Source organism: Magnolia sinica, chromosome 10 (assembly GCF_029962835.1).
Source record: "Magnolia sinica isolate HGM2019 chromosome 10, MsV1, whole genome shotgun sequence".
Lineage (NCBI taxonomy): Eukaryota > Viridiplantae > Streptophyta > Magnoliopsida > Magnoliales > Magnoliaceae > Magnolia > Magnolia sinica.
Genome location: NC_080582.1, coordinates 53,879,969 through 53,898,962, shown reverse-complemented (window position 1 = coordinate 53,898,962; position 18,994 = coordinate 53,879,969). Strand labels below are relative to the sequence as shown.

At 38.0% G+C, this 18,994-nt stretch overlaps 1 protein-coding gene and 1 non-coding gene across 2 annotated transcripts in view; one reads left to right on the top strand and one right to left on the bottom strand.

Moving 5' to 3' along the window:
• LOC131257471 (ankyrin repeat-containing protein BDA1-like) overlaps positions 1-10,538 on the top strand; it is a 58,550-nt gene extending 48,012 nt beyond the window's left edge. The window contains exon 2 of the mRNA XM_058258304.1: positions 9,643-10,538. Within this exon, the coding sequence (XP_058114287.1) occupies positions 9,643-10,404 (762 nt within the window). The 3' untranslated portion in view covers positions 10,405-10,538. The remainder of the gene's footprint in view (positions 1-9,642) is intronic.
• A 7,598-nt stretch (positions 10,539-18,136) lies between these two features.
• LOC131217912 (small nucleolar RNA R71) lies at positions 18,137-18,243 on the bottom strand. The gene has a single exon (XR_009157497.1). It is a non-coding gene; the product is annotated as a small nucleolar RNA R71 (small nucleolar RNA).
• Between the last annotated feature and the right edge of the window lie 751 nt (positions 18,244-18,994).

The window sequence follows — 18,994 nt, the reverse complement described above, 5'->3', positions numbered from 1 at the left end:
CTTTAGATCATACAGACATTTCTAGAAGCACTTAGAATACATAGTTCAACATACATGACGTATGTTGAAATACACGCATTTGGACAATTCCTTTTACCAAGGAGTTGACACACATACAATCAGCATCAGTATACGACAATTAATCATGGCAAACACAGGTGCATATTTTATGCATATACGGTACTTCCTACATATACATAGAACACACAAATCTCAATATATCATATGCATATCAGGAATGCAACATAAACATAACATTTGACATGTGAAATCTCATCCATAACAAGAATAAACCATTAGCTAACATTGAAAGCCTTGAAAACCATAACCTATACAATTAAAGTCCGCACCTTAACCAGAAATGGATCACCGAACTGATTCAGACGATATGTCTTCGTCAACGGCGACAAGACAACCTAAAGCAAAAATAGAAATGAGCTACAACACACATAAACTATTCTAAGCTCTGTGACAGATTAGGGTTGGGTTAACTTACCCAAGGATGAACTTCGAATCGCCGAAAAAATGATTTAAAAGTGAAGGTTTAAGGATGAAGGAGAACAGGAAAGAATCTAAGATGATTCACCAACTTCTCTCTCACTTTCTCTCTATTTTCCTCTCTCTTTCTTAGCTAGGGCTAGAAAATTCGTATGGAAAAGAGAGCTAGGATTTTAAGGTCTATATATAGGCCTAACATTGATGAAAACAACCCCAGGGCCAAGGTATATTAGGTTATAACCAAAATAGGCCTCTCTCGATCCAACGGAGCACTACCGATGGGCCTTTTCCCACGAGAGGTCGGACTTAAGCTCACTGACCATGGATCTAGGTCCAGCTGAGTTTTCGTTCCGATCGGATCTTCAGATCAGCCGTGGTGGACCACACTCAATTCAACGGTCACTGAAACTCGATCAGGTCCACAAGCACAAGGACATGCCTGGGCCATCTTTCCTGATCAGAGGGTGAAATTGGGTCAAAATCCAACGGTCAGATTGCTTAAAATCGTCGCGCAAGCGACACGATTCAGATTTCATAAAATCTCTCACCGTTCTCACACTCTTCACTCCGGACTCAATCAAATCGACCCAGAACATCATCTGGACTTGATTTTTGAGGTGATGGCCAAGTCCAACATGGTGACCAATACAGCCTAAGATCATCACTATCGGACTTACGACGCGCGGTCCAGGTCCGATCTAGAACTTCCAAAAATTCCTAAGAGCAACTGGATTTAGCAATGAATCCCAGATTTTAGAGTAACCTAGCGCTAACTATTCTACAGATTTTAAGTCATGCAGATCAAATTTAAAGTGCTTGATGCATATTTCACAAGCAATCAAGTTTAGCGCTAATTACCCCAATTAACTACTAAGAAAAAAAATAGAGGTAGTACTCGGGTCTTGGCATAAAATTTTTCAGGTCATTACATTGACTAATGTCTTCAATATGTGCTAAAAATAGAGGTCCTGATCGATCGACCAGTTTGATTGATTGATTGATAAAATTCATAAAATTTATATAAATTCTCTAGATAAAATTGAGCATATTGATTAAACGAATATTGGAGCTTGATTGATTGAGAGTTTGCTCGATCGACGATGCGCATGATTTTGTGAAATTGCAATGATTGTATGTGTGTGTGTGTGTGTGTGTGTGTGTGTGTGTGTATTTCCAGATTAGAGAATAACTAAGAAGGCTAGAATGTTTCTTAGAGGGTTTTGAAAAGAGCCTAGGATTTTCTGAAGAATTTTCATCTGTAAGTTCTTCTAATATCTTATAACTCATTTTCATAGTGATCGTCATCGCTTTATGCCGTGGTTTTTCCTCGCAAGGGTTTTTCCACTTAAAACCTTGTGTACTTGTGCATGCTTTGTTGCATTTCTCTTTTGTGTATTTGATTCAAATTCAGGGTTTGTTTCCACAACTTCCTCGAGACTCGAGTTTGAACCTGTAACATAATGATGAAGGGATCAACATGCAGTATAAAACATAGAAGTTCACCGGCAAAAACAACTTTTAACTATAAAAGGTGAAGATAAGAGGCATTCTAGTTCAACAAGACTTGCTACATGTCACTCCTTGGTACAACGAAGTGTCTTATGTATATGGACGATGAAACCTCAATCCAATTATGTCTAGCAGATAATGTATTCTATAATGCCCTCGATCAGAATATCACCGCAGGAATTTTGGCGAAGTTAGAAAGCTTGTACATGACAAAATCTCTTTCTAATCATTTGTATCTGAAAAAATAATTCTATAACTTAAAAATGGAGGAAGGGTTTGATCCGAATAAGTACATCAACATGTTCAATCAGTTGCTTTGCAAATTGAGGAGTGTGGAGGTAAATATCGATGATGAAGATCAACCCCCAATCCTTTTAAATTGCCTTTAAGAGTCGTATGAGAGTCTCGTAGATATTATATGCCACAATAAGGAGACCATAAACGTCTAAACTATCATCTCGGCCCTTCATTCGAAGTAGTTAAGAAAGAAGGACAACACCGGTGGTTCCTCTACGAATGTGTTGGTCGCTAGGGGAAGAGGTAATTCGGAGAAGGAGAAGGCAAATCGCGATCTTGGTCCAAGTCGAAGGGCAAGGAAAAGATGAAGTTTTGGAATTATAGGAGACCGACGCATATGAAGAATAATTGTTAGAATCCTAAAGCCCAAACGGAGGAAAATCAGAAGAAACATTATAGGAGGCCAACACAATATAATCCAGCAAGGAGGAGGGTGGTGGTGACATTTTGACCACATCCAAATTCGGTCATCTTAATAACGACTGGATTTTGGATTCAGGAGCTTCATTCTACATGACCTATCATAGGTGCTAGTTCACTAGTTATAACGACTATGATGGTGGCTAGGTGTTTGTGGGCAATTACTTTGCATGTAACGTCGTTAGTGTCGGAATAGTGTGTATTAAGATGTTTGATTAAATAGAGCATATCTTGATGGATGTTCGACACATTTCTTGACTGAGAAAGAATATGATTTCTCTGGGTGTTCTCGATACACTTGGGTGCAAGTTCGCCGAATACGATCATGTCCTGAAGGTTTTAAAAGAGGCAATCATTGTGATAAAAGCCGATTGGTAACCTTTACAATGTGATTAGGAATATCATATTAGGTGGAGTTACAACATCTGTAGCGAAGTCCACGTCGGCATGTTTATGGCATGGGGGCTTAGGCCACATGATTAAGCACGATATGAATGTACTTTCTAATTGTTGCTTTATTCATTCTTTTAAAAGTATTAATTTTAATATTTGGGAGCATTGTATATATGTTAAACAATCACAGTTGTCTTTTAAATCAGGAAAATATGTAAGTAAGAATATTTGGATTATATGCATTCAGATGTATAGAGGCCATCTCCTGGGGTTTCTGGAAGGGGTCAATGTTTTTTATTTCATTCATAAATGACTACTCTTGACAAGTTTGGGTTTACTTTATGAGTATAAATTTGATGTTTTTGCAACTTTTAAGATGTGGAAGGCTATGGTTGAAAAGCGGATAGGGCAGAAATTGAAAATATTAAGGACAGACAATGATGGAGAATTTACTTTGAATGAATCCAATCAATTATGTAAAGATAAGATGGTCGTATGACATAACACAGTTAGCCATAGAATGGAGCAGAATGGTATGACGAAACATATGGATTGGACTCTATTAAAGAGAGCCCGAAGTATGTTGAGCAACGCTAGTTTAAGCAATGAGCTATAGACTAAAGATGTTAACATGACTTATTATCTAGTGAATCAATCTCCGTCTACTCCGATTGGTTGTAAAATTCTGAAAGAAGTGGGGAGTCGTCATGAAGATGACTACTCAGGGTTGAAAGTAGTTGGTTATGATGCTTACTCTAATTTACTGTTAGTTGAGAGAGATGGGGTAGACCAAATGACTAAGAAGTGCACCTATGTTATCTATACTGATGGTTTAAAGGGATACAAGTTGTATGAACTAGTCACACGGAAGATCATAATTAGCCGTGATGTCAGGTTTGATAAGGTTTCCTTATTCTGCAAGGAAGAACACAGGAAATGAAAAAGTTAACAACAATTGGTGAGATATATGAAGAAGCTGAGCCGTAGGAAGAGGTACAAGAACAGGTGGAGTAGCCACCTATAATGAGAAATCCACTGAAATATTGCAGATTAGCGGCGAGATATAGAGACAACCCGAATATTGCATTCACTCTCATTATGAATGAGTGAGATTTATCTACCCTTTCAAGAAGCACTAGATGATCCAGACGTTAAGAAGTGAATGGCGAAGATGCAAAATGAGATGGAATTTTTGTACAAGAATGAAATGTGGGAGACGGTGGAGTTTTCCATTTAGCGTAAAGCAATTGGATATAAGTGGATTTACAGGAAGAAATAATATAGATACAAGGTGAGAATGGTTGCTAAGGGTTATACTCAGCAAGAAGGTGTCAACTTCAGTGAGATCTTCGTGTCAATTGTTAGCAGGTATTTATCAGATTTGTGTTAGTGCTATTTGCCCAATATAATTTAAATTGGAATAAATGGATGTAAAGACTACTTTCTTATATGAGGAATTGGAAGAACATATCTACATAAAGGTTGAGGTGCATGGATCAAATAGTATGGTTTGTAGGTTGATAAGGTCATTTGTATGGCCTAAAATAGTGATGTAGAGTGGGATACAAACAATTTCATGGCAAAGATAGACCATAAAAGGCTCAATTGGAGGTGGAAATGATTCGAATCGTTAGAACCTTAAAACAGCTGTATCTTGCAAACTGGGGATGAGTTTTTCGACATATCATATGATTTTGAGATTGGAGAAGCTACTTTATCCAATCAACCTTGCCACGCTAGGTTACCCATGCCGAATTTGCGAGATTCCATCATACCAACGGTCTAAAACCCCTTTTATTTTCATTTTTATTATAAATAACAAGTTTTAGCTCGAGTATAACTTCTGATCCTTTAAGTTGTATAAGTCGTGCCAAAGATGAAAAGAGCTTAGAAAATTTGGGAGAATGACCTCGTTATGCCAAATTGGATACTTACTATTTTTGGCCAAACACCACGAAGTCTAGTAGGTATGGAGACCGTTTAAAAATAGTAAGTTGACTATTTATAGTAAGTCACATTTTTTAAGGAGTTCGAATCTAAACTCCGTCCCAGGTTTAAGCTCATTATTTAAAGGATTGTGATTTCATTTTTATAATCAATCAATTTATTTTCAAATTTATTAGAAATTATTTTTATTTTATTCCTCGTGGATTAGAGGAGACTCCGTGATGAGTCCAGAGAGCTTCATGGATTTGGAGTAGTTATTCTGTGAGGAAGACGATGATCGACCTCATCACATCCCTCCTTGTGACAATTAGTGGTCGAGGCAGTGGTATAAAAAAATGACTCTTTCATGGTGAGTTAGAGGTTTACTAGAAGTGATTATGATCATTATATGTAATTCAAGAAACTGAGTGATGTAGAGTTTATCTTACTGGTATTATATGTTGATGACATGCTTATCGCCAGCTATAGCATGTCTGAGATCAATATATTTAAGACTTAACTATCAGGGATATTCAAAATGAAAGATCTAGGGGCTATAAAGAGGATTCTTAGCATTGACATACACAAAGATAGGAGAAAAGCAGGTTACAATTATCTTAAGCAGAATAACTTGAGAAGGTGTTGGTGAAGTTTGGGATGGACAAGGCTAAACAAGTTAGCACACTCCATGCTTTTCACTTTAGGCTTTTTTTTCATATCAATGTTCCATTATAAATGAAGAAAAGCAGGTTATGTCTCGTGTGCCCTACTAGAGCGCAATTAGTAGTTTGATATATGTCATGGTATCTATGTGACTGGATATTTCACATGCAATCGATATTGTGAATGAATATATGTCAAATCCTCACAAGCAACATTAGGAGGCAGTGAAATGGTTACTTTGGTATAGACGAGATACAATGGACTACATCTTGATAATTGAAACATCAGAAGGAAAACATGTAGGCAATATTGATTCGGATTATACAAAAAATATGGACAACAAAATATCGACTGACGGTTACTTGTTTGTATTAGCGGGTGAAGCAATTAGTTGGATGTCGAAGCTTCAATCTGTGGTGACTTTTTCTATAACCGAAGCTAAGTATATAATAATGAGAGAGACATTCGAGGAATGTGTTTGCTTGAGAGGAATGATGAACAAAATCGAGCTTCAGTACGAGGTCATGCTAGTTAATTTTGACAGCGAAAGAACGATCAATTTGGCAAATAACTTAGTTTACCATTATCCGACGGGTGCTTAAGGAAGGTTTTGTTACTCACGAGAAGATCCATAAGAGCGTGAATCCAATGGATATGCTTACTAAGGTGATTCCTGTAGAGAATTTTAAATTTTGTTGGACTTTGTTAGGCTTAACAGAGGTTTGATGGTGATAGAGTGTGCACGAAAGGTGACGACGATGAAGTTATAATAAAGGCGATTAGAAATGGAACTTGAAGCTGTGGTTCTTGATGATTGAAGCCATGTTGGAGATTGTAGAATGACGTCTTCAATCTGTGCTAAAAACAAGGGTCTCGATCGATTAATTAGTCTGATCGATCGATTAACAAAATTCGAAAAATTCATATAAACTCTCCGGAGAGTTTGTAGCATGTTCGTTTGATTGAACATGAGAGCTTGATCGATCAAGGGTTTGCTCGATTGATGACACATGTAATTTTATGAAATTGTGCGTATAGTTTCCTATTCCGGGTGTGATCACCAATGCTTTGTGTTGTGGTTTTTCCCGCAAGAGTTTTTCCATGTAAAATCATGTGTAGTTATACATTTTTTTATTGCGATTCTCTTCCATGTGTTTGATTCAAATTCGGGATTTACTTCCACGGCTTCCCAACACTAATGACACAATTTCAATGGATATAGTATCATAAATTTCTCTTCAATATCTAAGTAATCAAACATTTCATCTCCGGTTTTGTCCCAATCAGACCATTCACTTTTGATGTCAGTCCAATCCTACGGTTGAATAAAACTGTTGATCTTCAATGTCCAACCAATTGCGTCATTTATCTCCAATTTTGGCCAAATTAAATTATTCGCCTTTGCAACACAATGCCAATCAAGTATTGATATTCAATATCAGACCAATCATATTCTTTAATTTCGGCCACACTGGACCGTTCATCTTGATATTGGCCTGACCAAACTATTATTTCTAATATGATTCAAATCAGACCATTTGTCTCCAACATCAATCTAATTAGACCATTGATCTTTAATCTAGGCCCAATGAAACCCCATTTATCTCCAACCAACCCTTTGATCTTCATATGTCCAATCATTCCATATCTCTCTCTCGATCAGGAATTTAAGCTGTCAAGGAGTTTGGATACCATTTAGGCAAAGGAAAAAATAAAAAGATCCATTGCTAATAAAGCTGCGGAAAGAAGAGGAATGTCCCTGAAAATTGCATCCCCAATATTCTCATGTGAAATCAAACATAAACAGAGGCCCGCCGCAAAGCCTACAGTCAGCAGCAATGAACATATCTGATAAAAATCCCGCACGAACATCCTTAAATCATCAACCAAAAAATAGAAAATGGAAATCTTTGCCCTAGCCAAGGCTTCTAATAACGGCCGATTCCATTGATCTTCAATATTTGCTCAACTAGTCCATTCATCCATGATTTCAGCCTAATCAGATGGTTGATCTTCTATATCAGTACAGTCCTTAAAAGTCATTAGAGTTGACTATACTAATTGTTGAATCGTTCAAATGAAAGTTAATGGTGTATATTCATTATATAGAGGTCCCATCATTGATTGGAGTATACTTGATGTGGAGTCCACTTATAATTTCCAATTTTGAGATGAAAGGATGAGAGAGAGATGAGGAGAGAGGGTAAGAGAGCTGTCTGAACTTGGTCGACAGTCACTAGTAGAAATATAATTATGTCTCTCAATTTAAAAATAGAATGGGAATTATAATAATAATAATGGGTATTTCAAACACCTTTCATTAGCATAACATATTATGCTAAACGTTAGTTTTAAAATCTATAAATAACCCACAATCAGCAATCTAAATGGGCCCTAAATGTTAAATATCAAACAAATGTTTGTTTAATTCCCTAGACACTCCATGTAAAGTTGCCAATGGTTTTTAGATTGACGTACGTGAGTGGCGCGCTCCTCTACAATAACCAGAATCTTTGAAATGCCTACCTGCACACAAATATGCAAGGCAGTTCATGAACACACCATCATGCATACCATAAATGCATGTGGGTATTAGATCCAATCCACCCTTCAGGGTACCCATAATGTACATGCCATGTCCCAAGAATTACAATTGATAGAGCATATGTATCAATGAGCAAAATTTAGATGAAGTTTTGTAAGCCATTCACCTATTAAAATCGTAGGGCCCCCAATTTGTGGAGTAGCCTGATTTTCTGCGAAAGAAAATAAAAAAGGTAGGGTAAATCTCCTGATTGGACTTGGATTGTACATATGTGAACGTGCATATGCTTCCCTTACCATAGGTTCCCGCTAGGTCCTTTTATTTTATTTTTTCTCCTGGCGGTAGCCCCAAATATCACCCTTGGAATATTGTACAATTTTGTGATACGGAATGAAAAGAGGCTTCTTTATATTAATGATAATAATAATAATAATAAAACAAACAAACAAACAAACCTGCAGATGCTTGTTTCGCTTTAGATTTTCAACAGCTTCCTCTCCATATTTCCAATATTGGGGATTGGGTCTAAACAACTGCAGCCATGTTCACTAATGGCCCATATCCGACCAGACTCTGAAGATCATACCACGTTGATTGGTTCCAACCCTTCAATCATCTGCCGGCAATAGACAGTGAAAAATATGCCAATCGTCCATTGTTGGAGAAAAATCGGATGGCTAGAATCTTTAAATATCCAGACTTTCAGGCCATGAGCCATCCATGGTAGGGGCCATCAAACGAATGGACTGGATCTTCCTCCACATTTGTTACTACTAATCTAACAATTGTGAAAATGCTGCCTAGTCTGCACTTGTTTTTGTTTTTGTTTTTCTTTTCTTTTCTTTTCTTTATCTGATAAATGCTCCAGTGCTCTCAAACCTCTATAAGTTATAGTGTTCCTCATCCATCTCTCACTTAGATAGTACTCCAATCGATCAATTGATCTGAATGGTCTATCAAGTCCAGAGAATATTTTATAGGTTACCATGCAAAAATTACACTGATCCCACGATCCAATTCATCCCTGATTTGGCATTATTTTTGTAGCCACCCTTTTTCTGAGCCTTGGATTGGATGGTTAAGATATCCTAAAAAGGTGATTCTTCATAAGCAATCTGAGATCTGAAAGATAGATTATGAAAATGTTTTGGACGTAATTTTATTTTGTAAATAATATGGACCGTCCAAATTAAAAGCCAATGTTAATTTATGTACTTAGGATTGTCGGATTAGTGCGATATTTACATGGTACCCCAATAAAACTGTGTTGAACTTTACAGTCCATATAAAATTGGATTGTCAAAGTATCCCAATGCAATCTCTGAGGGCTCTCTCTCTCTCTCTCTCTCTCTCTCTCTCTCTCTCAAGAAATAACGACAAGAACTGTGCAGCTCACGAAGTTTTTGCTCCAAAAAACCAAGATGAAGGCGGAGGTGAATGCCTTGAACGTAGATGGTTTCACAGCATTCGACGTTTTAATGCAAAACCATAGAAAATCGAAGGACATAAAACTTGAAGGGATCCTCATAGGCGCTGGAGCTAGAAGATCTAAATACATGCATTGCAGGACAGACGATAGAACAATTCAACCATTGTCTCGTTGGAAGAATAGGTGGAAGGATCACATGGATTGGTTGAATGAGACACGGAGTGTACTAATGGTGGTAGCGATATTGATATCTACCATCACATTTCAAGCTGAAATCAACCCTCCCGGTGGGGTTTGGCAGGATGATAAAATGGATGCGCCTACACTGCTGGATCCTAGAAACCACCCTATAAGGGATGTGCCTAGAAACCACACTGCAGGGGAGTCAATCATGGCTGATAAATATCCAGACGTTTTCATAATTTTCACAGTTTTTAATTCAATAGCATTCGTGGCATCTTTGATCATAATCATATTGCTGATGAGTGGATTCCCTCTAAAGCGACGGATTTTTATGCGCACCTTGATTATCATTACCTGGTTGAGCGTGTCTTCACTGCTTGTTACTTATGGGCTAGCGTATTATACTGTCTCCACTGGACAAATCTGGTCAACTGAGCTTGTGATTCGCATTGCATTACTAGCGTGGGTCCGATTGAATTGCCTAGCCTTTGCACTGAATTTCCTCGAATTCATTACAACCATCATATATGCATGTATATAGACAAACAAGTCACCTTCAATGGATGTGACCAATGTTAATGTTGAGTACGTTGATGTTGAGACTCGCATTGGACACGACTAACATATGTGACATGATATATATGTATTTGCATTCATGTATATTGCTTTTCGCTGCTATGATCACTTAGATGGTAAGGACAGCCTTTGGGTTATCCTATATATCCTCTCTCCACCTCTCATGCTGTGTTTGATTGTAACCGGTCAGTGGATAATACATATACGAGGATGCCTTAAATTCGTGTGCTTTGAAAAGCCACTATGAGCAGTCTATCTATGGTTTAATATTGTCATTGTTTATATTAATCAATGTTGATTATCTGGCAATTGTGCATGGAAGAATGGAATGAAACTAATCTTTATTGGGTTAGTGTGCAACCATGGTTTGTGGAGTTCATACGAAAAGAAGGTAGGGTCACTTACAACCGAAATGGCTAGTGGGAGGATAAGGGACTACGGTCCTGAAATACTTAGAAATTGCATGTATAAGAGATGTGAGTGATGGATGCATGAGAATGATTGATACATCATATTAGCAATTGTTGCATACATAACAAGGAAGGTCTGTAGAATTTCAATTATAAGTAAATTCAAAAAAGCACTTAATACAAAGAATCACAATCAGCAGAACCATAAGCATAAATAACAAGGAAGGTCTGTAGAATTTCAATTAAAAGTAAATTCAAAAAAGCACTTAATACAAAGAATCACAATCAGCAGAACGATCAAACATCTACTTTAATCACAACGGCGAGGAAACATATTTGGATCACTCACCAAAAATCTAGTGATATGGATTCTAAGATGTTATCCCCTGATCATTGAATTTGCAACCATTTAAATAATTAAAATTAAAATTATATTTTTATTGGTGTACAACAATGCAATCAACACACGTATATATAATTAATCAATTTCTCCAAATCTGAAAGTTGTATATGAATCAAATCATTGATCTTGATTTTGACCTCTACAAATTTTCGAAATAATTTCTTTTCAATGTTGGGCCTACTCAATTAACTAAGGTATTCTAATCATCCCAACATTAAAAGAAAAACAAAGATTATTATTAATTTACATTACATAAATGAGACATCAAAGTTCTAAATATCAGAACATTTCAGCGCATTATCGACCAATCGATCAATGCTACCTTCAATCGGTCGAGATTCAATTGAAATCTACTTCAATCAGTCAAAATAAATCTGAATTTTTAACAGAATTCTCTGGAAACTTTTTTGTTCCTTTCGATTGGTCGAGACTGCTTCTTCGATCAATCGAAATAGTCATTCGATCGGTCAAACTGCCCTATCGACTAGTCGAATACGTCCTGACTTTCAACTTTAGTTGTTGGACACTTTGGACTACTTTCGACCGGACAATTGACCGAACCGATGCTATTGGCATTGTCCAGACGAGCCGAAAATTACAAATTTTTAAGTGTTTTTCTTATTTCTCTTATTTTAAATGATTCTCTGATCATATGTGATAGATCTGATCATCCATTGACGTCACAAAATTTCAAATTGGGAATGGGTTAATAGATCGCTCAAATCCAGACCATCTATGCTTTCAAACTCTAATTCAAAGTATGATATGTATGATTCTACCATTTTATCTTTATGGTCCATCAAACGGTCATATCCAACCATGTTTTTTGGATAATAAGTTAGATCTATCCCAGAATAAGCATAAATGGTGGGCATCAGATTTGATCCATCTGATCACTATCTTATTAAGGAAGATCCTGTTGGGGGCCTTGTTACTGGTTGTTTTGGTGAGGCCATCAGCCACTGAGTTGCCTTTACGAAGGCTGTGCGAGAATTGGATTCGCATAAATTGAGTAAGTTGTTGAATTTTTCCCAGACTGTATGATATTTTCCAGCGGTAGGTGGAGTTTGGATTGAGTAGCGCCTCATAAATCACGTGGGAGTCTGTTTCTGCAATAATGTTGGACAGCCCCATGTCCCTACAGAGTTGCAGACCATCCGCCATGTCTTGGGCTTCTGCAACTGTATTGGAGACTAGACCATAATGGTTGTGGAAAGCAGAGATCATACATCCCCTGTGATCTCTGGAAACGCCACCGCCTCCTCCTATCCCAGGGTTATCTCTAACTGAACCGTCGACATTAAGCTAAATCCAACTCGGCGAAGGTATTTCCCAAGTAATGATAAGAGATCTGTTGAAGCTAGTTAATGGATGTGCATCCAGGCCTAGAGCATGCAAAATGGACTTCCCTAGAGAGGAGGTGATGTCGGATGTAGGCAGGTAGGAGCCTAATTCTTGGAGCCATCTGGTAACCTTATAGATGGTAGTGCCTAGAGAGAATGGGAGATTCTCAAATCTAGCCACATTCCTGCCTAGCCAAGTCTCCCAAATGATGAGAGAGGGGGCTATACCACATGGATATTGCCATGAAGAGGATGTCTAGCTACTGCAAATCACTACTGGAGTGGAGATTGGATGACTTGGTTGCAGATGAGCGGAACCTGAAAAAGACGAGCGAAGTGGCACCAAATGTGTGTGACAACCTAACCATTACATAGGAGATGATTAAGATCGTCCATACTATATGAAGGGGAACGCTGAGATGGGATTGGAAGGGAGTTGGCTGTTCAAAAAGTGAGATGATTGAAAGGGGTTGACGATTATCATGTGGTTGGGGGACATTGTCCCATCTGTATTGGGGTTGGGTGGTCAGGGAAGGGGCCAAAACAGGACTAGGTGGATTCAGCCAGTCATGGTGTTGGAAGGGCTAATGGGTATCATGAATATGGGATGATGGGAATAGTTAGCCTGAGGGTCTAGCTACTGGATGGTGGGTGGTAAAATGTGGATGGGAGGGCAGATGGGGATGACTGGGCTGAATGGGTAGTTGGGTAGGTCTGGGACTCTGGTTATGGAGTGTTGAAGAGGGGATGGGAGGAAATCGGTCCAGCTAGTCCTACTGTGGACGGTGCCGATGGAAATGGTGAGGATTGGCTGATGGGGGTGGGTGCGCTAGGTAGACTGGGTGGTTTGCTGATGAGGGAAGAGTAAACTGAAGAGGATGAGGGGGCTAATCATGATGGATATATGGAGTAGCTTGCTGAAACGAGCTTGGGCGCTGATTTGGGCTCAAGGTGTACTTGTTCCCATTGGGTTGTAGCTAAGCAGTGGGTAAGGTGGCCGATTGTGATTGTGGGATGTCTGATGCCATTGAATCTTGGTCTGAATCATGGTTGTTACAACACACACACATTTAGATGCTAAGTTAATCTTGACTTTCTGGATGGCAGAGTCAACTAGAATGGCATTGTGCAACACTTTCCAGAGGAAGATGGCTAGCTTGGGGGGCAGCACCTTTTTCCATGCCCAGGGAGTCCAAGGCTGCTTGGGCCTGGCTGATTTGACAGTGTTCCAGGCTGACTTCACAGTAAACTTGTTAAAGGGATTAAAATTCTAGATGAGTTTGTTTATCCTGCGAGAGGGGAAAATCCTGTTGCCTAAAATGGATTAAATTGTAGCTAGGGTGAGTGTTGAGGGTTAAATATTGTATATTATGCCCCATTTATATCTTGGTTTTATGAACATAATAATGCTTAATGTCCTATTTTACTCATGTTTGTGTTGCAAGGTGAATTCAAGAGCTTGGATTGGAAAAGGAGTTAAAAGCATGTATTTAATGCTTAAAAGTTACCAAGGCAAAGAATGGATCTTAGGAGACAAAGATTGAAGATTTCAAGGTCCCATGATTTAAGAAAACCAAGTGGAGAAGGAAAGAAGTTGAAAGAACAAGTGCAGAAGTCTCATTAACTTTGTCATCGAACACTATTCGATGACATTGAAGCTACCATTCGATGACATCGACAACGGGATGATGATATCGAATTTATGGATGAAAGTCTATTAAGGGTCAAATATTGCATAGTAGACCCCAGTTATTGCCGGATTTTATGAACATGGTACTATTTAACAGTCCGATTTGATCGTGTTGTGATGCAAGGTACATTTGCGAGCTTGGATCGAAACAAGGTGCTAAAAGCTGAGATTTAATGCATAGAATTCAAGAAAGCATGGGACGGACCCTAGGAGACCGAGATCGATGGATATACACGCCAAAAATCTGAGAAAATCGAGAAACTGAAGCTCAAGTGGCCCGAAATTGGTCCAAAATACAAGATTACAGGGTTCAAATCATCTGTTTAGCTCGAAACTTCATATATAGCCTGAGGATCATAAATTAACCATACACGTCAAAATTTAGCCCTTTGATCAATGTATAAGTGACCTGATGGACAAGATCAGACAATAACCATTAAGAAAGCATCTTGGACATCCTTGAAAGATTGAGACCCAAACTGAACCGATGGAAAGAGAACGGAAAACGATGGATATTCACCAAATTTCACTTCTTTTGAATGGCACAACAGGGAGGAACGAACGACAGACGTTTCTAGAAGGCAGAGTGATAATTCTATAAATATAATGAACTCCATATGCACGTCAGTGAGAAGAGGCTTGCTTCAACTATGGATATTGACTCATCACATGTGAATGGTGTGGCCCACCTAGTGTTCAGATATACTTCATACTTTGACCCATGGGCTTACACGTTACTAAGAAGAGGATGAATAGAGTAGATCTTCAAGAATACCATCAGAAGTGGGCCCACCTATTTTTTGTACAAAACATCCAAATAGTGAGAAAAACGTCCAGTGACGAACATGCTTGCGATTGAGTTTTAACAGTTGGCCCCACCCATCATCCCTTTTCATGATCTGGATTGTCCATTGGTCTCCCATCGAGCCTTTTATTACTGACTAGGTGGCAGAATTATAGAATATCGTGAGGATCTAAATCCAATCGTCCAAACGGAGGATAGACGGCAGAGGGGAAATCCATGGGCCACACTGAATCCAATCCAAAACCATTCACTCTTGACTGGTTTTTCGAGGGTATTTCAATGGACGGCGCTGATTCTTCAAAAAACATGGCATGTGGGCCCCACAGTAACGCAGAATTAGAGTTTCCGCCTCTGTTACGCAAGTAACGGACTCCGGAAAGACCCGGACACTGCCGACTCCAGTGGACCCTTATGTTATCTCAAGGACGATCGGATTGATGATCCAGGCCATTCAACCTCTTGAGAAATGGGCTTTCAACCCCACAATGAAGTTAGATTACTTAGATGAGAGGATCTCTCCTCTCAATCTCGATCCAAACACGACTGCAGAACAGAGTGCGCGGTTTGGCGTGTGTAAAGGAATTTCTAAAAAGGCCTTGCTGCGTAAACTTACACACATAAACCACCTCTTATACGGAAACTCTCCACCGACTTTGCTGGCTCATATAAAAGAAAGACGAGGGAGAGAAAGAAGGGGATGGAATCGGGGAATTAGTTGCTGAGAAGTAGGATGTCAGAGAGAGTTTGTTTAAATTTTTATTTATTTAATTACTATTTTTTTATATGATTATTTTCAAGAGATTTAATCCCATCATGTTGGGCTAAACCTTTTAGCTAGGGCTAAGAGGTGAAGCTTGTAGCGTGATGAGGGGACCTTTTACTTATGTTTATTTAGATTGAACTGATATTGATTTTTTTTTTTAATTAAGGTAATGCTTTTAGTTTTTAATGGTCTGTTGTGAATGAAATTACAATGGGTCTGCGATAGCTTTGAGCATCTTCCTTCTCTTTTTATGTTTATGACGTTAGGAAGCCCTGTTGTTCACCATCGTCTCCTAGACATGGTCGGATGACGGAACCCTTCCTAACCTTGATACATCAATGATTGGTTGCCAATTAGTTTAATTCTATTATTTGCTTTGTCTCTTGGGTATGGTTTGGTGATGAAATCCATTCTAATTCATACACCTTTCATCTCTTGGAAACTATATCAAAGGAAGTTCAGTCTTGATTTTTGTGGTTACACCCTTCAACTGGATGAAGATAGACTCCAAGTCCAGATGAGTTTTGATGCAGGCATAAGATCTCCCTGATCTTTACAAGTGGATCCTCTGAATCCTTAGTTTCCTACCTTTGAATTCTACATATTTTAGTTTACTATTTCATCATTATTCCTCAAATCCACCTGATTTAGATTTCATCTTTTTCTAGTTTTAGTTCTAGTTATTTTCAGATTACGTACATGGTTCAGTTCCTTGGGATTCGACCTCGGTCTTATCGAGTTTATTACTACATCGCAACCCTATACTTGGGGAGTGAACAAGTTTTTGGCGCTGTTGTTGGGGATTGACGGTTACGTTTTTCTAAGATTAACTAGTTTTAGGATTAGTTTAAGATTAAGATTTTTCTAACTTTACTTTTAGATTTTTTTGATTTCTAGAAACTAACTTGTTTTCCTATTTTGTAGGATCCTGACATAAACTTCTTAATTGGTAATCCCTTTCTAATTCATCTACTTTTTCTATTTTTAGAATTAGGGTTTGAGTTTTAAAAATTTTCTAATTCTAATATTTTTCTATTTTTAGGAACTAGTTTATTTTTAGAAACTTTTTAATTTTAGGTTTAGATTTTCTATTTTAGAAACTTTCTAATTCCGGGTCTTCTTTTTAGAAACTAACTTAGCTTCTAGGTTTAGGGAACTTTCCTTTTTAGAAACTAACTTTCTATTTCAATTGTAGGAACTTTCTAACTTTAGACTTTCTATTTTAGAAACTAATTTCTTTTGTTTTCTTTTGCAGGATCTTAACATAGGAACTTCTCATTTGGTACCATCTTTCTAACTCCTCCTCTTACTTTCTGTACTTTTCTAATTTTAGATTTAGATTCTTCTTTTAAGTAACTTTCTATTTTCTAGTTTTAGAAAAATTTTCCTTTTTTAGAAACTAACTTTCTATTTTTATTTTTAGTAACTTTCTAATTCTAACTCTTTTAGAATCTAACTTTGTTTCCTAATTTATTTTTAGAAATTTTCTTCTTTCCTTTTAGGAATTTCTTCTTTTAGAAACTAGTTTACTTCTATCTTTCTTTTTAAGGATTTTCTAATTTTAGACCTTCTCTTTAGAAAATGACTTGTTTTGTTTTCTTTTGTAGGTTTTTAACTTAGGGACTCCAATTTGGTAACTTCTTTCCAACCCTCTCCTTCTTTCTAGATTTTCTTTTCCTTTCTTAGGATTAGGTTTCAAATTTGATTGAGGGTTGCGAGTGTTTCGTGCCCAAGTGGGCCCGTGACAACACTCGACGTCTCTTGACTGAAGGAGGATTGGTTGAGGGGTTAACTATCTATCGTAGGACTAAACGCCACTCGAAATCCCCTGAGTTAATTGAAGTGATGGCTGAAAACCAACCTCTTCTACCCCAACCTAGCTTGGAGGACATTCAGGATGAGAATGAGGCGAATCAAGCACCCCCGCCTCATACTTTACGAGATTATTTACAACCAGCGGGGGTGAGTATGCCCTCATGCATGATTTTTCCTGAAAATACAGGACATATGGACATCAAGCCAAGGGTTATCCAACTCCTTCCTAAGTTCCATGAGCTTGAATCTGAAGAACCATATCTACATTTGAAAGAGTTTGATGAGATCATAGCCACTTTATATTTTCAAAATGTGTCTGAGGACACAGTCAGGCTAAAACTCTTTCCTTTTTCCTTGAAGGAGAAGGCTAAGACGTGGTTACATTCATTGCGTCCTAGATCCATTGGCACATGGAATGATATGCAGAGGGAATTTATAAAGAAATTTTTTCCACATCATAAAACGATTACCCTTAGAAAAGCAATCATGAACTTCAACCAAAAGGAGGATGAAACATTTTACTAATGTTGGAAAAAGTTCAAGGATTTGGTCAGTTCATGCCCACAACACGGCTTTGAAATGTGGCGCATTACAAATTTTTTCTACGATGGACTGACATCTTCCATACGCCAAATGGTCGAGACAATGTGTAATGGAGAATTCATTAATAAAAATATCGACGAGGTATGGGATTACCTCGATAGTCTTACTGAAAAAACACAATCATGGGACTATTACCCAAAATTGAACACCACATCCAGGCCGACTCAATCTAAGGAGAAAGGTAGATTGTATCTCTTGAAAGAAGAGGATGATCTCAAGTATAAAGTGACTACGCTCATAAGAAAATTTGAGGCCATGGAAGGAAAGAAGGATAAGGTTAATGAAAGTGTTTGCGGCATCTGTGATTGCAACATTCATACAACTGAAAATTGTCCTACAATACCCGCCTTTCGAGAAGTATTGAATGAACAATCTAATGCCGTAAATACCTATCAAAGACCTTTCAATGGACCAACCTCTAATACGTACAATCCTGGTTGAAAAAAACATCTAAACTTTAGTTGGAGAAATGGACAAACTGCTACCCCTCAAGGTTTCTTCAATCAAAATCTAAATCAGGGGAAACCTCAAGAAGAACTGGTTCAAAATTCCATGCAAGAGCTGACCCAGGCAATGCGAGATTCTATGTAAAAGATGGATTCACGTATGACGGTTATAAAAAAGGGGATGCTTCCTGCACAACTGCTCCCCTATCCTAAACTACAATACGAGATAAGTAATCCCAGCTCTACAAATCAAATGGAGCACGCTAAATCCATGACC